This window comes from Papio anubis, chromosome 3, assembly GCF_008728515.1.
Source record: "Papio anubis isolate 15944 chromosome 3, Panubis1.0, whole genome shotgun sequence".
Lineage (NCBI taxonomy): Eukaryota > Metazoa > Chordata > Mammalia > Primates > Cercopithecidae > Papio > Papio anubis.
Window position 1 is genome coordinate 155,684,373 of NC_044978.1, and position 24,114 is coordinate 155,708,486.

The following is a 24,114-nucleotide window of genomic DNA, read 5'->3' on the forward strand; positions in this document are numbered from 1 at the left end:
AAATTATCTCAAATATCCCATAAAAGTTGATTTCTACATTTACAAATTTATTTGGCTTAATTAGCAGTTTAAATGGAGATGTGAATAAGGGCTATGAATTGGTGCCTAATTGGCAGATCCTATCCACACTCTGTGATCGGTGATAATCTTTACAAGGCTTTGCTCACTGCTCTGAATATTTGAGGGTTGTCTGTAATCTCAGGCTTTTTGGAACTACTCTGCTACTGCTCAGTGAATGATCTTTAATAATTACTTGATGAATATCTCTGTGAGTTACTGGTTTCTGTCATTTACTACTCCTTTACAATAAATCCAGGAAAATATATGCAGATTTCCTAAAGACAGAGCCATTTAGCTTGTAGAAAATAGACGTGATATTATTAATGTTTTATTTCTCTACAGTTTTCATAGAATTATATTTGTTATACATACTAGAACTTGTTCACAGTAGTTAGAGACCCATGTACTCTTAGCCTAGAGAATTGGAAACCAATAGGCAATTCAAAAGGGGCCAAGACATGACTTACCTTTACAGCTAAATATAAGTGAGGCCAGTAAACATTTCTGGAGGTAAGAAAATAATCATGCATTTAATAAATATTGTGAACATTGCGAGTCTGATTTAATGTGGAAAAAGACTGTTGTAGAACTAGTTACCAGCAATTTTAAGGTATCTATAAGTAAATACAGTAAAATAATACTTCAGCATTCAATACTTCTATAAATAACTAAATACAGTAAAGTAATACTTCAGCAATACATCAGTAATAAGATGTCCATAAATAACTAAATATAGTAAAGTAATACTTCAGTAATACTTTAGCATACTTTTATTAATGCTAACTTCCAAAAAAATATGTTCAAGTGCACATAACCCTTTGAGGAAGATAGGGCAATTATTATTATATTTATTGTACCTATTGTGTAAGTGAAGGAGATATTACATGAATTGACCCAGGTTCTCTTTCTGGAAATGTGACAGAGCTTGAACTAGAACCCAAGGTATCTTGCTCTAATTCTTTGCAAATGTACAGATTATATGATACATTACAATACAGTAGAATTGTTATATTTAAGAAGGATTTTTTAAAACTGAAAATATTAAATAGACTCTTCTAGAAGGTATCCCAAAGGAAAAGAGAAACTTGATAGTCAAAAATGACTCAAATATAATGACTTCTGGTAGAGAAACTGAATTATTTAATCTCCAAAAGGTCATGATAAGGTATTATAAAGAAGAAAGTGTGCATGAGATGGTGAGTTTAGGAAAGGCAAAGGAATAGATCATTAGAATGGAGAAATAAAGAAAAAATATGAAGCCCAAGAGTCAGTTTGTGGAACAGTCCTCTAATTCTCCTTCAGAAATGAAATGACAGAGGAACTGAGAATTTTCATTAAGGTAAAGAAGAGTGATAATGTATTTTCCCTGCTATTTTCAAAAAACTTCAGAAAAAGTTTAAGAAGCTAAATAATCAAATCAGAAGTCCTGTACTTTGTGTTCTAAAATAAAATGTGGTTACTTAAAAAACACACACACAGGGATCTCTAAACCCATGGGCAATTTATAGAAGTAATTTAATAGCTACTTGATCCTGGGGACATAGATAATACTCAGACGTGGGCAGCAAAAGAAAAAGCATACTGGCTTGATTTCACAAAAGAGGATGAAAACAGTCTGGGGCTGAAATAGGCAAGAATTAGATTTTAGATCTTCATTATTCTGGGAGAAAGAGATGGACCAATGTTGTCCAGGAAACTAGAAATGCCTCTCAAAATTGAATTCTCAAAGAACTAGTGAAGGCTGAATGCAATTGATCACACTGAATAAAGGGCAGTAAGCTTACAGGGAAAAACTCTGATAAAATATGGTTCCGCGTGAACATGTTGCTTCCAGTTACCTATTGAAAGCTGATGTATGGTTAGATTGCTTCACCACAGTGAAGGGAAATCATAAAGACTGGGCCCTGAAACTCCATTTCCTCAAGTACTCACATAATTAAAGATCGAGCTTGTTTTAGGTGAGAATTACCTGAGAATTAGGAGCATTTAATTAATGATTTTTAAAATTACACATAAATCTGGAATTGTTTCTTATGCACACAGTTGTGAGTGTCAGGTATCACCTACACAAGAGTAATAGCAGGGAATTGCCAAGTAAACAACTAAATAATTGATGGATAGTTGGTGAATGTTTAGAGAGCGCAAAGACACCTTATAGAATGGACCAGAAGCAAGGAGAGAAATGAAGTCTGGTTATATAAGCAGGCCTAAAGCTATTATTGAAAAAACTCCTTTATATATTTTAAGAAAGAATATGCAAAATCCTTAATAGATGACCCTAAAGACAAGAGAAAACAAACAGCAACAAGCATAAGTTAGAGACACAAGATTGTGGTTAGTAGCTGGCACTGAAAGAAGCACTGAATCTAGGGAGCAAAAGCAATGTGTTTTCCAGATGATCTCAAAGATAGATTTGTTTCTGCAGGCCGCATCAAGCCTCAGTGTGTGGATTAAGAAACTTGTGACTGGGCGCGGTGGCTCACAACTGTACTCCCAGCACTTTGGGAGGCCGAGGCGGGCAGATCGCGAGGAAAGGGGATTGAGACCATCCTGGCTAACATGGTGAAACCCCGCCTCTACTAAAAATACAAAAATTAGCTGGGGTGGTAGCATGCGCCTGTAGTCCCAGCTACCTGGGAGGCTGAGGCAGGAGGATCGCTTGAACCCGGGAGGCAGAGGTTGCAGTGAGTCAAGATCACCCAACTGCACTCCAGCCTGGCGACAGAGCAAGACTCTGTCTCAAAAAAAAAAAAAAAAAAAAAAAGAAAAAAAAAGAAAAGAAAAGAAAAAGAAAGAAAGAAAGAAAAAGGAAGAAAAGAAACTCCTCTTCTGATTCCATCTCCTCTTTAGGCAACATTTTAAGAGCTGGGCTGATTTTCCTTGGATCTCCTTAAAGAAAGGGTATTACTTTGAAGAGGAGGCAGAGACTTTTTTACCTACTGAATGGGATATTCTCCTGTTCTAAGTTCAATAAACCAATGTTCAGTTTGACATTAGGATCTTGTAATGTTGTTGAGACTTGGTTGTCATGCTTGGTTCTGTACAATTCTGAGGCACTGAAAAATTTGTGTTTTACGGATCTAGAAAGCAATGTACAGATACCACTCAGAGGTCACTCTGTAATCAGCCAGGTAGCCTTCTCTTGTCACATACCACATTTACATACATTCTACTTGATGTTTCAGGACAATGGGGAGTGCATACACATATCAAAAAATGGACATTAGCAGAGGTTTTCCATGAAACAAATATACATATGAGTGATTAATGGGAGTTGCATTTTTTTACTTGGACATCATTTTGTAGCAATTGTTTAGATTATCTTGAACTGGTAGACTTTTTATCAACACAGTACTTATACATAACTCCTATAAAGCAACAATGAACACAAATAAATAATAACTTTATGTGTCATTGGTGGTTTCATTTCTTTAGGTTATAAACAACATTAAAAGGGCAACAGAGTAAGACTCCATCTCAAAAAAAAAAAAAAAAAAAAAAATTCTTCCTGCCAAATCATTATTTGTATGACTTTGCACGTAATATATTTGGAAGTATTTCTTTCCTTGGATGGTGCACTAGCTGTGGTAGGCATAGTGACACGACATTTCTGTGGTGTTATGCAAACATAAAATAGACTGGAATTAGTCCTTTTACTATACAATTGAATTTATTTCTCATTCAGATTCTATTTTCTTGATTTATGTTTTGAAGCACACCTACTTGTATACTATTACTGACAATTGATAGCACTGTTACAATGTCAAGAATCTTAAAATCACAAAATTTTTTTTATGATGACCAGGAAATGTTATAAATCATTAGATCTCACCATAAATGTAATTAGTCACATACTCTTTTAATTTTAAGTCAAATGGTCAAATAATTGCATAGTATAAAATAAAATATAAAAGTAATAGTAGAGGACAAAACTAATTCAATGAATTAGTATTATATCACTCAAGAAAAGACAGCAAAAACTATTATACAGAAATGTCACACTCTATGGTACTTTCTGAAAATTTTGTAAAAAAAAAAAAAGTCCTGAAAAATAGAAGCATAAGGCGGTTAGAAATTCATTAAGATTGATATCAAAAGATGCCACCATGCCCCCGCCTCTGATAATGATGTCACAATGAACTTGGTGACCTGGGAAAGAAATTCTCAAGTGTGTTCTTAATTCCATTTTCTGATCTCCAGCTTTCTGAGTTGTCTCAATTCTGTTAAATCTGTATCAGCAACATCGGGTCCCTATTTCGTACATACAATTTTATTTATTTATTTATTTATTTATTTATTTATTTATTTATTTATTTATTTATTTTTGAGATAGAGTTTCGCCCTCGTTGCTCAGATTGGAGGGCAATGCGCGATCTCGGCTCACCGCAACCTCCGTCTCCCAAGTTCAAGTGATTCTCTTACCTCAACCTCCTGAGTAACTGGGATTACAGGCATGAGCCACCACACCTGGTTAATTTTGTACTTTTAGTAGAGATGGGGTTTCTCCACGTTGGTCAGGCTGGTCTCGAACTCCTGACCTCAAGTGATCCACCCACCTCGGCCTCCCAAAGTGCTGGGATTACAGGCGTGAGTCACCATGCCCGTCTAGTACATACAACTTTAATTCAACTTTGTGTTTTATTTTGGACACGTATATGGAAGAATAATTCCAGAAGTATCATACAACGGTAGCCAAGGCACAGATCCTGTCTTTAAGCAGTTTATGGTACAGTGGGGAAGAAGGGTGGTAAAAACACAAAATACCTCCCATGCAAATGACCTAACTCTCTTCGTTAATCAGTATCTACATGATCCCACACGTCTACTTCTTCATCTTCATCTCTGTAGGACTAGATATTTGATAGTTACTACTTTCCCAATGCTAACTTCATTTATCCTGTCACATTTTGTTTGTTTCAGTTTTTACTTTTTTGTTTGTTTGTGTTTTGTTTTGTTTAGAGACAGGGTCTCAGTCTGTCACTCAGGCTGGAGTGCACTGCCATAATAAAAGCTCACTGCAGCCTGGAACTTCTGGGCACAAGCCCTCCTCCCTCATCAACCTCCTAAGTGGCTAGGACTACAGGCATGTGTCACTACATCTGGCTAATTTTTAAACTATTTTTTGTAGAGGCAGGGTCTCGCTATGTTGCCCAGGCATGTCTGGAACTCCTGGGCACAACCAATCCACCCACCTCGGCCTCCCAAAGTGCTGCAATTACAGGCATTAGCCACCTTGCCCAGCCTGATTTTGTTTTTAATGTATTTCACGGTCACATTCCTTGAAACTTACTTCTCCTTTATTATCTTATATTTCAGTACTTTTCAACATTCTGTTTGGATAACGTCACTTATCTGGTGTCATATACTTAAATCGTAGTCTGAATTATTCCCAAGAATCCAGCATTACCAGTGTTCTAATGACTCCTAAAGCTGCATTCTTCTGCTTATTTATACTCACAAATTTCAGATCTATATCCTGTTAAATATCACTTGCATTTTTCAAAGATACCTTAAGTACAGCATGTCTTAACCAGAATCATTCCAATGAAAATGTGCTGCTCTTTCCACTTTTCCCAGGTTGGCAACTGGTACCAGTTTTTCCTCACCCTCTCAGGTAGGTATCCTTGGTACCTCTCACTGTTCTCCACAGCCTTAGCCACATTTCTGCTTAGCAAATCCCTACTTTTCCACCCTTCAAAGCATGGCTATGATTTTTTATAACCCGCACTCATGTCCTCCTCTACTTCTTGTAGCATATAATCAGTCTTTCCATATAGTGCCTCTCATGCCTTTACTTTTAAACATCTAATCTGCACACGCCATTCTCTCTGACAATATTTAAACTCTTAGTAAACAGAGCCTGTCATTCACCTTTGAGTCCTTCATAAAAATTTGCATAAAATAAATGCTCAACAAATGGTCGTTGAATTTTACTCAATGGATTCTTATAACACTCTACATTCCCTATTCACTGTATAAAATTTCAGCTATAGTTGCTATGACCTTTGGCTACAAACGCTGCCTTGGTGAAATGTGGCCTCACAAGGAATTGAAACAATGGGCACAATTCAGCATTGGGCACTGGGGTTCACAGGAATGCAACCTCAGAAATGCATACCACTCTCAGATCATATAGGGCTTCTGAACTACTTAATTAATGAAGACGCTAAGCATTGCAAAGCAGAAATAAAACCATGAGAGATATATTTTCAAGCAGAAATGAAAAAGTTTTTGAGTAGTCACCATCTATACATCAGGCTGGAGTGCAGTGGCGGATCTCAGCTACTGCAAGCTCCAGCTCGGGTTCATACCGGTCTCCTGCCTCCAGCCTCCCGAGTAGCTGGGACTACAGGCGCCCGCCACCCCTCGCCCAGCTAGTTTTGCTGTTTGGGGGCGGGGTGTCACCAGCTGTGTCTCCCAGGCTGGAGTGCAGTGGCTGATCTCGGCTCACTGCAAGCTCCCGCCTCCCGGGTTCCAGCCATTCTCCTGCCTCAGCCTCCCAAGTAGCTGAGACTGAAGCCGCCACCCGCCCAGCTAGTTTTTGTATTTTTTAGTGGGGCTGGGGGTTTCACCGTGTTAGCCAGGATGGTCACAAGCTCTCACGACCTCGTGATCCACGCCCGTCTCGGCCTCCCAAAGTGCTGGGATTACTAGATAGCTGGGTACTATCCTATTGTCTGTTTACTCCCAAAACATATCACTAATCACAGATTTTATTTAAACATATATTATCAAAAATTAATTTCCTTTAAGATTATCATATGAAACTCTGTTCTAGAGGAGGCATTTAAATTTGCATGCATTTCAGATATTTTCTCATTCTTATAACGAACTTAACACTTATATTTTCTGGACAATAATGAGAAGACATACATGATAATGAGACTTCATGCCAAAAAATCTACCTGCATATATTAAGTAAAATTTATCAGAGACAAGATTAAAAATGAAGCAACCTACTGGCTATATTTCAGTATAAAGGGATTGTAATATAAATACCTGTATGCTTAACTTGAATCTTGAAATAACAATTACGAAAACAATTTGCAACCTTCACAAAACAAATGAGTTGCTTTTTTAAATAAATATAATGTAATCCAATCTACTCTACTCCAATGTAATTTAATCATCTATTTAATTTGAGTAATACAACTGGTCTTCTGAAAATAAATAACAATGACTTCAAAAGATTATTTACAGGTTCTTACTGAGTTTGAAAGGTCTTATTTACAGCACACACATTTTTAGTAATTATCCATGTTTATAAGCAGAGAGAAAAGGAAGATACAAAATTAATCTATTTTATAGTTTAGATCTGGATTTAGCTTCTGCTGCCAATTTCATCAAGGCTAAATTTTAGAGTTTTTGAACTAATTGTGTTTAATATTAAAAAATGAAAAAAGGAAAAAGGAAGACATAAAAAGGGAACAGTAACTGGACTAGAAAAATAAAACAAATAATCTGAATTTGTTTGGCTTCAAATGAAGCCTCCAGACCAGTATAATAATTGTTTTTAAATATATCAAAGATGAGTAGGTAAAGGGAGAGGATGTGCAGGAAAAAAACATTTCAAGGCCTTCTTCCCGTCCAACATTTTATTTATAAAATAAAAACTTTCAAAACCTGCGTTTATAATTGTTTCTTCCATATAATTTTCCTTCCCCCCCTCTGTACCTCACACCACTCTGAACTTCTCTAATGAGCTTACTACTTTTTTCATTATAATTAATTTACTGTGAGCAAAGTTGTATCTCCCAAACATAAAAACTTCCATCTTAAAGGCAGAGATTCTTTCTCCTTTACTTAAATTTCCTCAGAAAGCCTTGGTCATATTTTATTTTCAGTATCGTTTTGTTGAATCAAAATGAATAACCACAGCTTTGACACTGTGTAATTACCCCATGAAACAAGATACACCTATTATTCTCCTTTGTTTTATTTGCAAAGCAAAAATTACTTTACTTACTAAAAACCTGCAAGAGAAGAGATAACAATGGAGGTGTTTTACCTTAGAGGAGGAATATTGAGTTAAAATGGCTTTTCAGTAGGTGGGCTAACCTCCCAGGTTAAGAGTACTAACTTACTGGGCAGGGTGGCTCATGTCTAATCCTGGCACTTTGCGGGGCCAAGACAGAATAATCGCTTGATTCCAGGAGTTTGAGACCAGCCTTGGCAACATAGTGAGACTTTGTCTCTACAAAAAAATAAACAAAATTACAGGCACGGTGGTGCATGCCTGTAACCCCAGCTACTTAGTTGGCTAAGGTGAGAGAATCGCTTGAGCCGGGTAGGTCGAGGCTACAGTGAGCCAAGAATGTGCCATCCTCAATATGGGACTACAGAGCAAGACCAACCATATATATATATGGGACTACTATACTTTTTTTTGGGGGCAGATCGCTATGTTATAAATCGTCGCGGTGGCGGATCTCAGCTCACTGCAAATCCGCCTTTCGGGTTTACGCCATTCTCCTGCCTCAGCCTCCCGAGTAGCTGGGACTACAGGCGCCCGCCACCTCGCCCAGCTAGTTTTTGTATTTTAGTGGGCGGGGATTTCACCCGGGTTAGCCAGGATGGTCTCGATCTCCTGACCTTGTGATCCGCCCGTTTCGGCCTCCCGAAGTGCTGGGATTACAGGCTTGAGCCACCGCGTCCGGTCGGGACTACTATACTTAAATACACTTAAACAGTCCAGAGTTCCTTTACCAAATAGAAGATGCTTAAGAGTGTTTGTTATGTTTTAGCAGCACAAGGCTTTTTATACATAAACCTGGCAATAGAATCAGAGGAAGGATAGAATTATATATAATCTATAAGCAAAAAGAATTCAAAGACTGAAATAATACCTTAACTAAATAAGGAACCAAAACAATCAAATGTATTATCAACAAGTGCTGAAATTCACACAAGCAAATGCTTTGGGAGTCTGGAGGCAAGAAAACCACTAACTGACCTCCAAAGTCACTTTGAGATTTGATGAGCTCGTTCCCTCCTCAAATGTCATAAGGGTTCAGCAAAGTGATTTAGTTTAAAAGGATCAAATTAGAATAAAAAGGGGAATATGGCCACACATTTTATCAGAGTTAATTATTAATATTGAGATTAGAAAAGAAAGGGCTGAGAATCTGGTAAGCATACTAATTGGACATTATTTTCAACTCATTTTCCCTGTTAATGTGAATACTTTGCAGCCGTTTAAAGGGAGGTGCAATTTAAAGGGAGGTGAAGAATAATGCATTCAACTAGAACACTTAAAAAAAGAGAAAAGAATGTAGAAAGATCATGACATCTCCCTACCTTGAATGACAGAGAACACAAAGAGTGGGTTGATTTGATGCCAAGAGATAGAAGACTTCCTTCCCCTCATTTTAGGTCCTGGCTATATTTATAAGTCACTACTCACAAGTACTACCCTATGGTACTCCACGCAAAAGTCAAAAAATTAACTGGAAAATATTTAAGGTGAGAGTATATACTGGTAATTTAAAAATGCTAAATTTGTGAGGCTGAGCATTTTATGAAGTCCTCATGGTTAAGCCATTGTATTATATCAAGTCTACCTAAAGTTGGCCAGGTGTGGTGGCTCACACCTGTAATCCCAGCACTTTGGGAGGCCGAGGCAGGCAGATCATGGGGTCAGAAGTTGGAGACCATCCTGGCTAACATGGTGAAACTCCGTCTCTACTAAAAGTACAAAAAATTAGACAGGCGTGGTGGCAGGCGCCTGTAGTCTCAGCTATTTGGGAGGCTGAGGCAGGAGAATGGTGTGAACTCAGGAGGCAGAGTTTGCAGTGAGCCGAGATCACGCCACTGCACTCCAGCCTGGGCAACAGAGCAAGACTCCCTCTCAAAAAAACAAAAAAAAAAAATCTACCTGAAGTTAATAATAATCCCAACTATTTATCATTGTTATTTAAATAATAATGGCAAAAAAATTTATCAATTAATATAGTGAAAATACAACTTATTACTTATTTATAAATTATTATATATTGTTGTCTTATTTAGTTCCTTCTGCAATCCTATGATTTGCAATTGAACAAAGTGAAGCTAAGAGAGGTTAGAAAATAATACTCCTTGTAGGAGGTAAAGCCGGAATTCAAACTGATATCATCAGATTTCAAAGCTTGTTTTGTAAACTAGTAGATTCTACTCACAGCACTGCCAATTCTTCTCTAGGACAGTACCTTCTTTAGATTCTTTTAGATTGTACTGCTCCTTTTACCAGACATAGCACACATTTTAATTAGTTGAGATCTGGCTTAGAGACAGTCTCTATAATCCCTCTCTCTATATATTACTATGAAGAAATCAAAGTAAATAGTACCCTCCCAAAGTGGTGGCATACAGACTTTTGGGGGATACTTGGGAGGTATAGACCCATGTCACAATTGACAGGAAAAATGAAAAAAATGCAGCCTCAGTCAGACACTGGCAATTAGGGTGACATAGAGAAATGCAAAACTATGAAAATGAATCCTTAGCAAGGAATGTTAGTCTCTTCCTGCAGAAGACGATAAAAGGTATGACAGGTATTTGATTTTTTAGGTATTGTGCTTATGCCATTAAAAAGTATATAAGGATCTATGGAAAGACGGAAGAGGCAGCCTTGCTAGAGAAGTTTGCTCAATCTACATGAAATCAGCACAAACCAATAACCAGACAACTTTGCCTGACAGATGCCTGCTTGAAAATTGGGTAAACAGGAGAAAAGGAGAGAGGAAGAGGAGGTCCTTTATCTCCTACAAAGATATGCATTTAGTCTCTAGTCCCATTACACTTGGCCATTAAAAATTGGTGGCTTATTCCCAATGATATTTCAAATACACTGTCTAAAAGCAATATGAAAAGTCCATGGTTTACTGCAGCATGTTTAAATAATCAAGGACAAGGTATAATGCATGTAGAACGAAGAGATGAAGGAAACAGAATGAATCAAACAGTTGAGCTTAGCTTATATAAGTGTGACAAAGTAAGGAAGTTTGGAAAGGGAAAGTTCAAAAATATTCATGTATAAAAGTCAAAAGTATTATTTAAAGATCTGAGAAAATCAAGAAGCATAAAATGAATTAGGGATTTAGAGTGGCCAAATTTCTAACCTCATTTAACTTTTTATAAGCCTGTTTTATGGATCATCTGCTGTTTTTTTTTTTTTTTTAATTTATTTTTATGGTGTGATATTTAAGAAAGTCTACCTACAGAAAAATATATATCATTTCCTATCTTTTTTTTCATTTGCACTCTGACCAAAGTTCACATTGCTAAGTAAGAAAATATATGTGTTTATTCTATTGTGAAATGTCTTAATCATAATTAATGTATTTCGAGGGCATTGCACTCAGGGCTTGATCAGATGCAGATGGCTCTTGCATAGTGGGATCTAAAGGAGGCTCCACAGCTGTCTCCCACACTGGCCTACTATGGTGCCAACATTTCCACCCACCTGGCCAGAAATCACACCATTTGATTCAGTCCACTCCTTTGATTTATGTAAAAAATGCATTTTCTACTATTAAAATGCACTTGCTGTGTGGGTTGACAGAAAGGCCCTAGAATCACTATTGGCCTGCCCACATTAACATACATTGTCAAATTCACTCACTATCTCACTATGAGACAAATATCTCTATTCTATAGCGTAAAAGATACAAGAAAAATTGAATGTAAGAGAATCACAGATTATTGGACCTGGAACCCAGTAAGGTTTCAGAGTTGATTTATTAATTTCCTTAGACAGTAGCCCACCCAAACCGATGGCAAAATTGAGATGAGAAGCCAAGAGAGGTGTTTTCTATATCTGAGCTTATTAAACACTAATTATCACAAAGACTTACATAGCAAAGGCAAACTGGCTTTGCAAAGATAATTTAGAGGAGGCTTTGGAAAGATCAAGTAGGCCATGGCATGAAGGACCAGGATAAATAGAATAGACCTAAAGAAACATTCTATCCCACTCCAAGAGAAAGTCTGAAGAGTACTGCATAATTAAAATAAGAGCAAACCCTTGCATAGTCAATGCTTGCCTTGCATGAGATGGTGCTTTTAAGCCTAACGTTTGGGTTTTACTTGAATTATCAATTCATAGCAATATGCATCAATTATTCTAACATTTTCATTATCAAATGTTTTTATTACCTATTTCCCACCATAAACTCTATATGAATTATTACTTTATTGCTAAGTGTATTGTAATGAAATAACAAATAACCAATTACTTCAATGTTTGATTAGATTGATACTAAAGGATTAGCATGAGATTATCATAATGTTGATGATAATTAAAGGCAAAGAAATACATATTAGTAATCTCTGTCACAAATAAATGTGTAACTAATAAGGTTTTCTTAAACTATTTTTTAAATGGTGTAATTTCTAGTATTACTTTGCAGGGACCTGAGGCACTCTACAGATTTGGAACTTTAAAATGGTGGGTCTCATTCTACATTATTAGATTCTGGTGGTAAGAAATTATGTTTGTTCTTATGGTGTATTCTTTTTCCTTAGCTAATAACAGAATAAAACCTCATTCTACATTTGGCAGTAATGTGTTTTAGAATATAGCTTAAAGCTTGTTAAACAGGGCATTAACACACAGGCCCTTGGAATGAAATTGTATTTATCATACTACAGTACAGAAGGAAGATAAAACTTTTGTAAAACGTAAGTACATTTCACTTAAATTTTCCTGTTTTAGTTCCTTTTTTGCATTTGTGAAAACGTATTTTTATCATTAGCGATCCTAACTTATTCCTGGTTTGTAGCATGACATTGGAATTTTGCTTGCTATTGCACTGGAAATTATCTTCTCAACTTTACAATGAAAGTTAATCCCAAACACTTGGTGATAACTGCATTGTTTCACATAGGTTAAAATTCCAGAAAAATATTTGAGGTAATAATAATTAGGAACTAGCACAGCATCCCAAATGGTATTTTAATGGAAAATCCAAACGAAAATCCAATACAAATCCTGATTAAAACCTAGTCAAGCAAAAAACTACAGATTACCTGGATTCCAATTAAATGTGACAAATGAATACTTGACAGGTTTCAATTCCAATTCTATTTATGTCAGAATGATCCATTAATATTGAAGATGAAATTACCAGAATTTAAGCAATACAATTGCACTTTATGGCTAGATGAGTAGTTTGAAAACATGGACCCAACAAAATTGTTACTCAAAGGTCAACTGCTACATTTAGATCACCCATAGTGCATCACATTTCATTCTGTTATTACCTATAGACCAAGGCTAATATGAATCACAGCTAGTAGATGAAAAATGGTCACACAAACTCTGAATTTCAAGTGTTGATCACATACAAAATCAGGAAAAATCCATTACATTATCATGGCCCTTGCTTTTAACAGGCCTTAAAAACTTAGTTATAAAAAAGAATTAAAGGTCGCTTTTTGGAACTCTTTCTCATTGTACTTTCTATTTTATTAACAAGCTCACCTGTTAAGTTTTCCATGACATGTATGTTTCCTCAAAAGTAACTGACATGTGTTTGTCATATATAATTATATTTTAATTATTCATCATTTCTTTCTTATTTTAAAGGTGATGAATCCCCATAAACTAATAAAACAGAAACTAACATTAAAAAATGAATATAATGCCAGTGGTACAAAGTCTTTTTTTAATAAAGCTGACATCCAAAAAATAAAAATTTAATTGTACATTCTGTTCTTTACAGTAAGAATAAGTACTTCTTAAAACACAAACAAAATTATATGTTCCTATGAAAAGGTAATCTCAGATGTGGTAATACCCCTAAATTAAATTAATCCTGCCTTCTTAGGTATGCTCTATTTATCATCTATCTATATTAAAAATACTGTAATTACATACATACATGTAATTACATGTACTATATATGTATTTTATATTACATATATACATCTGTAATTACATATGTTACATATGTAATAAAGAATACATTATAGTACATATGATTGCATATATGTAATTGCATGCAATTACATAATTATCTTTTAATTATTCATTATTTATTTATTATTTTAAAGGTGATGAATCCGCATAAACTCATAAAACAGAAACTAACATTAAAAAATGATTAGAATGCCAGTGGTACAAAGTCCTTTTTTAATAAAGCTGACATCCAAATTACATATGTAGTTACATATTATGTATGTAATTACAGTATTTTTAGTTTCTTTTTCCAAATAATTTTAAACATATCTGCCTTAAATATATTTTCATCAGCATTGCAACTCATACGAAAATTGTATGCCCATTAAAAAAGTTACTAAAAAAACCGTAATTCTTAGAAACCACACCAGACTCCCATCCACATAAGCACACACCACCATACACACAGATAAACATGCCTTTATAGCCATAAGGCAAAATGCCATTTTAACTATGCAAAATTAATCAAGAGGGACATCAGTCATCAGACCCTGATATCATATCTTCTTACCCGAGAACAATGTGGATAAATAATTATTTAGCATAATATAATTTAGCAATACTTTCACTTAGGGTCATTTATGATATATTATATTCTAATATTGGATTTTAATATTCATAGGTAAACTTCCAGAAGAAAATCAGTCTTTCTCCTGCATTAATATGCTCTACTTGCATATATATCGGCACTAAAGAAACTGGTATATAAAAAAAGTTAGAGTGTCTTATTTCACTCAGGGGTTGAGATGGCAAAAGACATAAATCCATTTCAAGTTTTACTAGGGATAAAATGTGTGTGATTCCTCTTCCTTTCTCTCTGTATAACCGTATCTCTCTCTTCATATTTGAAAGAATAATGAAGTTCGGATGAATTTTACCATTCCATTATTTGACACAAATCTATTCCTCAGGCATTTACTTATGACTCAAAATCCAGAAAATAAATCACCAAATTATCTCTGAGAATATAAACAAATGTGGAAAGTTTTAAAAGTGCTATTTGCAATCTAAATGTATAACTTAAAGGAAAATGTATACAAGGTCCATTGTGGTAATTATGAGAATCACCTCAAAACAGTATAAAAATACAGAGTATTATGATTTATTTTCCTTCCTTCTTCTCACATAAAAATGAAAAAAAAAAAAACAGCTTATATTTAAGTAAGAGGGAAATTCTAATAGCATTTATTGTATATTATGGAGAACAAAGTAGTACTATTCTCCTTTGACTCTATTCAGTGATCACTGGAAAGGAGAGGTTTGAAAACGCTTTTCTAAACATCTAGGACAAGAAAAGGTAGAGCAAGGTATGTTCCTTTCATTTCCTTTCACTAAGACTGGACAGTTGTACTTGAGGAAATAGTTGCGTGACAAAAATGAATAGAAGAAAACAATTAGACAAGACCTTTCTCGGTGACTACTGTTTAGGAATTCTGCACTTATTTAGCTTCCTTCACAGTGGGCCCTGTTCTGATTTATTTATAAGTGCGTTTATTTCGGACAGGATGCTTTAAAATGGTGGTGCAATTTGGGTGAATTTTATCTACAGAGTTATGTTCCTTTATTTGGCATTTCTGTATTTTAGCAAATATTTATCACTTAAATAAAATGGTTTTAATGTCAGCTATTTTATTTTGGTTTTAGACTGACCTTCGCGAGTCAACTTATTACGGCTCACTAGCGTGATTATGTGTGTGGATGTTGTGTTTGCCCCTACCATTTTCCATATGCTCTGCCTCACCAACACTGCCATCCGGCGTGGTCCTTTCATAGTTGTCCTCTGGGAGTGGAAGGGCACCCAGTCTTGGCCCTGAAGAACTCTTACTGCTTGGTGTTTCTGACTCCTCCAGCCCGCTGTCATAGCAACTCTGCAGTGACCCCTGATGTGGGTCCTGAGGCTGACTCACAACAGAAAACGTCACTCTACGAAATGGCTGCAAAAGAAAAGATTCTGAATGTCACTACGATATAAGATTGTAAATGATCTTATTAAAAAAAATACATAAATTACATACATTAAGGTCTACCGGCAACTAATTCAATACAAAATGAATAGATATGTTGAAATTGCGTTAGTTAACTATGTATTATCTAAGGCAACGTCTAGAACTTAGATTTTATTATGGTAAAATTGGAAATTCCCTTTCAGAAATAGAGATTAAAAAAACAGTAATTTCACTAAAACACACATTTAAATCTGATATGTTAGTTCCACATATTCAACCTTTTTCTATTCTAATAGTATTCACTTCAGATATGCTTTCCAGAAATGGACTCTAAAAAAACAAGGTCAGTGATTTGTGAAGGCAGTAAATATTGAACTAATCCATTGTAAGAAGACTCAATTTTTAAATACTTTGTCCATATGATACAAAGTTATAAAATCAAATGGGATGGCAGTTGACTTAAACTATTCAAAGTACAGCAGACAAATAAGAATTTAGATGCAGTGCTAGGAAACAGAAATATGTTTATTACATAATTCCTATAAAAATATTGTCTATTGACCTTGAAATTGTAAGAGTTTTACTGAAATAATAGATAAAAGTATCCCTAAACAGTGAGTAGAAAATAAACTATAAAGTTTAATTGTGTGTTCTTAATATTACTGTTTGTGATTTGTTCAATAAAGTAAAATCATGTACAGCCTTTAATTTGTTTCTTAAAAATTTTATGAAACTTTATCCAATTGAACCCCACAATTTACTATGTTACTGACAATGGCTGGACTGAAGATGGAAGGTATTTGCAGATTATCTTAGTTAACCACAAAATAAAATAAAATAAAATAATAGGCTCATTAAAGGAACAAACCAATGCCATGTATTGACAGTGCTACATAAGAATAATAACTTGGAAAAACATATAAAAATGTCCTGCAGTGTCAGTCTGAGATTATTCTTGGTAATAGTTGTATCCATAAAGCTGCTGCATGAATCTGAAAAATGTCAGAAGTGTACATATTTTTAAACTTATAACTCAGACTGTTTCTTTTTATTACAAAGTATAAAATTAATGTTGCTAGAAAACAGTGAAAGGTTACAAAACCTTTTTTGCACCTTTATAACTTGAATGTTCATGACACAAATTACTAATCATGACCTGGACCATTAGAATTTTAGAAATACTAAGGATTATATGCACATGGTAGGTTATTAATGGGAAAGCTAAGAAGAGTTATAACATCTCCCCCTAATTTATAAATTGGCTTTGCTAAAGACAAACACATGCTTCCATAAAATTTCCCTTTATTTTGTCATTGATGGAAGACTAGCTGAAAATATCGTGAATTGTCAGTATTTTTAACCCAGTAGCTCACAATTCATGTACTTATTTGAAGTGTACAATCTTTACAAAGTCTCCTTTTTATTCTGATTCAAAGTCAAAATCAGAATAGCTGAATCTTAATACAAAAGGAAAACATTTAATTCATGTTCTCTTCTTTATAATGTTTCACTGAATTGAAACTGCAGTATTTATAAACAATTACAAATATTTTCAATATACATAGTATGGGTATGTTATAGATTTAAATTTACTCACAATAAACTTTTTAGAAACATTATTCTGATTTCACTAATGATTCTCATATTTCTTTACAGTAATATAGTTGTGATATTTTACCCTTTATTTAAAAAAAATGTATAAAGAAATGTAAATACCCTGTATTTTTTTTTTTTTTTTTTTTGAGACGGAGTCTCGCTCTGTCGCCCAGGCTGGAGTGCAGTGGCATGATCTCCACTCACTGCAAGCTCCGCCTCCCAGGTTCACGCCATTCTCCTGCCTCAGCCTCCCGAGTAGCTGGGACTACAGGCGCCCGCCACCTCGCCCGGCTAATTTTTTGTATTTTTAGTAGAGACGGGGTTTCACTGTGTTAGCCAGGATGGTCTCGATTTCCTGACCTTGTGATCCGCCCACCTCGGCCTCCCAAAGTGCTGGGATTACAGGCGTGAGCCACCGCGCCCGGCTGTACCCTCATTTTTATCTGTGTGTGCGTATTTTCTTTTCTCCCACCCCTTGTCCACCCCACCCACCCCATCCACCCCATCCACCCCACTTCCACACCTGTGACTGTTTAATGCTTTTGGTATCACCTTGGAAATGAGACCACTGACAGTCTCCTAAAACCACATTGTTCTACACACAGAAAATATTCAGTAAATACTTCTAAACAATGAAATTTTAATGACAACGTTGAATTTAGCCAAGAATGCCAAGGGTTATGCAGATATATTATCATTTAAAGACATAGCAATGGATTTAAAAATAAACAAACACATAAAAAGAGAAAGGAGGGTCAACTGCTGTTCTTAATTCTATTTTAATGACTTTCAAATCTTTTAGAATATCTTCATTAACACAAGAAGAAAGCTCAAAATGAATACAGAAATACATAAGACATACCAATAAACTTAGAACATAAGAAATGATTAGAAATGGTGTTTCATTTTGATATAAAAGTAGAAAAAAAGAGTGACATTTGGTTGAAATTTGGAATAATTTTGGAAAAATTTTGAAATATGTGCTTAAATGTTTATTTCACCAAAAGTGGATAGGCTAGCAGAGAAACCAGTGATAGCTATGTTTATAATGAAAAATGTTAAGAATAAAATAATGTTTTTCCTGTAATGTACTATATAATGACTGCTATGAACCTACGCATTTTGTTTTCTTGATTTCCTACCCTATTTTGACTGTGAATATTTAATCTTTATCAGTTATTTTAGAAGTAAAAATTGCATAATTTTAAAATATTGACATCTATTTATATATTAGGAAACATTTAAATTCATCAATTCTTCCCTTCTTGTATAAAATGCTTTTTGCATTTAAAATAACATCTGAATGAATAAAAATGTAACTCACAATATTTAAAATAAAATGTATCATACAATGGATTATAGTATATCACACCTATCATTTTATTCACATTTTAAAATATTTTATTAGAATGTCATAGTAAGATATCAGCATTACATCACTAGCTCTTCAAATTCATTTTGATAATTTTGAATAATAAGTTTTTTGTGGTCAAGTATTTAAGTTGACAATGTGAACCAAATTAATACAGAAGTCAAAAATCTGAAAGAGCTCCCATTGATGCAAGAATTAACATTTAATTTAAATAGTATATCAGACATACAGAGTTAGATGAAATGAGAGAAAGACAGAGAGAGAAACGGCGAGAGAGAGAGGCAGACAGTTGAGTCTTGAAATGATAGCTGTTTTACAGCAAAGGTTATTACACCATATTCATATTATTTATATAGTCCAGAAAGATTGACTAAAGCAGAAATATAAAGCAGAGTGTCAACTCCTGACAGAGAGAATGAATTTGCATTATATATGTAACTGTCACTTTGTTAATTACTGATACTCTGAAGTAGAATAGCTTACATGATAATTCTTCAACCTAGATGTGCTTTAGAGAACCCAGAGAACTTGTGGAAAAACCAGATGCCAATATCTGGTCCCAACTTAAACCCAATGAATCAGCAATCAGGGTGGGACTCAGAGATCGGGAGTTTTTAAAAATCCCCAGCTGATGAAGAGGCACAGAAAGGAATGAGAAGCTTTATTGTCAGGAAGAACATAGGTAGAGGTTCAAGAAAGCAATGTGCTCCAGGCAGTTAGCCAGTTCTTTAAGGGTATAAAATAGTTTCCAGGGAGAGTCAGCAGACTTCTGGTTCCATCTTGAGACTTAAAAGTATGGTCATAAAGACATTTAGTAAATTGCAGTGTCTGAACTTTGTATTTTTCTGTCTGGGGTGATAAACAATTTTGTGTCCTGTAAATGTAAATTGGTCTATCTAAGAGAAGAGAAAGCAAAGAAAGCAAAAGAGCTTGAGGAAGAGTGTCAGTCTGCCAGCTCTTTGAAATTGTGAAGACAAGCTACAGACTTGAATAAGTACTGCAAGACGGAGATCTTAAAGAAAATTATTCCAAAACCTGTGGATGAGATGTGTGAAAGAATTAAAAAACAAGAGAGTGAAAATCAAATAATTTCTTTAGGTAAGTGAATTATCTAAAGAAAAGGTCAATAATGAAGACATTTTCTGACGGTTCCTTATGAAAGAGGAGGAAGAAGAAATGTTGAAGGCAGAAGATTATGCTAGGAGATAAAGTATAATGAAATATTTACCTAGCAAGAGGTAAGGTTGAGAGAAGGTGGTGGCAGTGAAAATGGACAGCAAGGCCATTATAAAGAAAGCCCATATATCTGACTGGATTGAGTCATTAATTCACAAGACCTCCATTTATTTTATGTCCATTATGTTCCAGGGTTTCGAGGATGCTCCAACAATGGTTCTACACATTTAAGAAACTCAAAACCTTATCAGTCTATAAAAGCACAAAAATATAATGTGATCAAGTTTCCAGTAAAATGGAGGCGTAAACAAGATTCTCTAACACTCAGGAATTTAGGGCAGGCACTGCAAAGACAGTGGTTTGTTGGTTGAGATCTCTAAAAGAAATTTGATAGATAATATATATTTGGGGGTTGATTATAGATTCCATATTCCATATTGCTAGAAGCAAGCAATTAAAAAAAGCGTGTGAGGGCCAGGCGCAGTGGCTCACACCTGTAATCACAGCACTTTGGGAGGCTGAGGCCGGCGGATCACGAGGTCAAGAGATTGAGACCATCCTGGCCAACATGGTGAAACCCCGTCTCTACCAAAACTACAAGAATTAGCTGGGCATGGCAATAAGTGACTATAATCCCAGCTACTCGGGAAGCTGAGTCAGGAGAATCATTTGAACCCGGGAGGCAGAGGTTGCAGTGAGCCGAGATCGTGCCACCGCACTCCAGCCTGGTGACAGAGCGAGACTCCGTCTCAAAAACAACAACAACAACAACAACAAAAAGATGAGAATGAAAAGCAGGTCACTTTCAAAACTCAGAAGTCAAGGAAACATAACATTTCCAGAAAGGCAATTCTATGTGATCAAACGCATCAGAGACATCAAGAAGGATGCTGACTACCACATGACCATTGGATTTATCCTTTAGAAGGCCATTGTGGCTATAGTATCTCTAAACTCTGGGAAACAATTGTAGGTTGGACCAAAAGAAGTAGAAGATTGGCTTGTCAATAAATGGAGAAATAGAGAAAGCGGGAATGTACTACTACTCTTAAATATATGACAAGAGAGAGAAATAAGGTAGAAGTTAAAACAAGTATTTCTGTAAAGTGTTTGATTTATTGATCTACATTTTTGTCTTTCTTCATTGGCACTGAAGAAGGTTTGCTTGAAAATAAATATTTGGAGATGTAAACAAAAAGGCGTGCTCGATAAGAGAAGGTGGGAGCAGAATGAAAGAGAGCAAAGAAGACAAGCTAGCTAGAATGAAGAGAGACATAAAATCAAAATAATTATAAAAACATTGAAATGTTTTGAGGAATTTTGTTAATGAGGTATGTGAATGTATGTGTGTTTAATGGGAAAGAAAAAGCACACAAAAAATAACCGAACAAGAAAATAGTTCTATTCCAAGAAACCCTGTGGGTCCTCGAGGACAAGTCACCTGAGCTTCGGTTATTGTGCCTTAGACTCAGGGTCTGTACAATGGAGATAATAGTACCTGCCCCTTGCTAACTTAAATACTTTCAGAATTAATGAGATAGTTTACAAAAAGAGCCTTAAGCTCCCTCAAAGACATAGACTATAAAAGATAGTATACCTCAGGCCACAGCTGTATAACTAGAGTTATCTCCCATTGCTTTGATGCTTTTTAAGAATATATAGAGCTGGCCAAGTAAAGCTTCTAAATAGAATTTCTAAAATCCACACAAAATTTCAAACCTAATTATCCTATTAAAGTGCTAAAATTTTATTTTTCTAAATGCAAATTATTTGTGCTACAAATATGTACATACAATAATACTCAACATTTTTAAAAGCTATTTAAATCTAATCATTCATTAAGCATGAATATTTCTCTATTTGGTTATTTTGGAATGGTATTTATCAACTATTTTTTTCTCCATTATGACATACTAGAGACTTTCATTTGAGGACACACCTTACTATAGGTACTATTCGGACATTTTAGAGTTTGTTACAAATATATTCAAAGGTAAACTCCAGATAATGTACAATTCCTGGAGCATTGTACGTACCATCATTCTCCCTCTAAGCCTCCAGCTAATGGAAATGCATTAGAGCTGACGCTGTTTTAAACTACCATATACTTATAACCAACATTGTTCACTCTTTATTTAATTTTATTCACTTTATTTTCTGGAAATCTAGAGGTCCCATGAGTAGGCAAAAGTGTGAAGGGAGAGGTCCTCTATCTGCCATGCTTGCTCTTCTGCTGTTGGGAAGCCTGAACATGGTGGTCTCTTCATATCCTCCCCTCTGCCCTAAAATGTAGATGAGACCAGAGGAAGGGATGTGCGATTACAGTGATCATTTCTAAATGAAATTAATCCCAGAGACTTAAAAGGACAAACATAGCAAATTAGGATTTATTAAATTGACTGCTGTGGGGTGTACTATGTGACATATCCAGTAAATGCATTTGTATTGGATAGTTTTGTTTTCTGAAAAATATAAACAGATGCTAAAATGCGCATATTGGTGAAATTGGGATCAAGAGAAAGACTGCCTGCTTAGATAAAGAGAGGAATTAGAATCCATCTGGATTACAGAAAGAAGGCTTCTGTTCTAATGACATTATTGCAAAGGATAAGGCACTCATGAAGGGAAAATGAGGTGAGCATTTGATTCATTATTCCCTTTCGTAAAATTGCATCTCTATGATTGATAACATAAAGCACCTAACAATCACCCTAAATCTAGGCAGTTGACAGATTCAGAGATGACATGAGAAGCTCTCAAAAACTGTACCTTTTTTTTCAAAAATAAACTAGCAGCCAAATTCTATCCCGCTCTCCACCCAGAGAGTTCAAGGAAAGTTAAGTTCACACATTTCAAATTCACTAGAAGACTGAAACAGTTTTCAAAAAAGTCCATATTTTTAAATCTCTAGAAAGCAGAAGTCAAATTTTACTATAATAACTTCTTTACTTTTTATTTTGCTTTGTGATTCATTTTCATTTTTTAATGTTAAAGAACCACATAACCACCTTCCCTTCTTGCAAGTATTGATGTAGTAACATTTACTACTTATAATCTGCACATTTGAGGAAGTTAATTTTGAAATTCACATTATTATTAATGTTATTAATATTATATTACTAATGTATTCTGCTTTCAGAATACAATGATTGCAAAATATATATTACCTATTTGGCATTACAGGTGTTACCTATTTGGAAAAATATTTGTTCAAAAGTTCATGTATAGTTTCCAAGAAGAGCAATAGAGACCAGAAGAATATTTACAAATATATATAATAATAATATTAAAACCTTTCTTTTTATCCATCCTGATTATATTAATTAGAAAGTAACCATCACATCATAAAAGCAAACATTATGTTCCACAATCAGACATATTAAAAACGTGCCTTTCATCTACTAAGCAAAATTTTCTAAGTTACAACCTGTACACAATAGTTACAGTAAAACAGAAAATATAGCACAAGGCTAAGAGTGCAGATGCTTTCCCCTTGGAGTCCATTTTTTATAACCTAGTGACACTACTTTTATGGGGATTTTATTGGCAAAAGGATAGGACCCCAAGGATGCCATCTATTGGAAAAAACCTCAGGTTAAATCTCTTTCCTTATTGAATACTGCTCTTTGTCTTACAGACAACTTTATTGGGAACTTTAAATCTGCACCTTCCTTTTTAGCTTCAGTAGTTTCTCCATAAATCGTCTCCTTATCTGGAACTCACATACAGCTGTCTCAGTCACATCAATTATTTCTGAATGGGCTGAAAAGCCTTTTTTATTTTTTCCAATTCACTTAGTTATGTCCATCAAACAGACTTCTAATGACTCTCTTTGTCAGTCATAAAGCACTGAAACAGTCATGGAGCAGAACATTGCACTATTATAAGGAGTGCTGCATTTCATTTTTAAAGAGGGGCTAAGGCTGTGAGATCTTTCCTTACAAATGAACAGGCACTGATTAATCTGCAAACAGTCTCAACCAGTGTCAGTGGCTATTGAACAAACATATTTAGGATTCTATAGT

At 35.0% G+C, this 24,114-nt stretch overlaps 1 protein-coding gene across 7 annotated transcripts in view; it reads right to left on the minus strand.

The window, feature by feature from the left end:
• Positions 1-24,114, minus strand: part of PCDH7 (protocadherin 7) — a 535,818-nt gene that overhangs the window by 320,562 nt on the left and 191,142 nt on the right. For 4 of the 7 annotated variants that reach the window (XM_009206638.4, XM_009206642.3, XM_017958627.3 and 1 more), the window contains exon 2: positions 15,717-15,933. In XM_009206638.4, coding sequence (XP_009204902.1) covers positions 15,717-15,933 — 217 coding nt within the window. The remainder of the gene's footprint in view (positions 1-15,716; positions 15,934-24,114) is intronic. The other 3 variants (XM_009206641.4, XM_009206640.4, XM_009206639.4) reach the window with 2 other exon arrangements.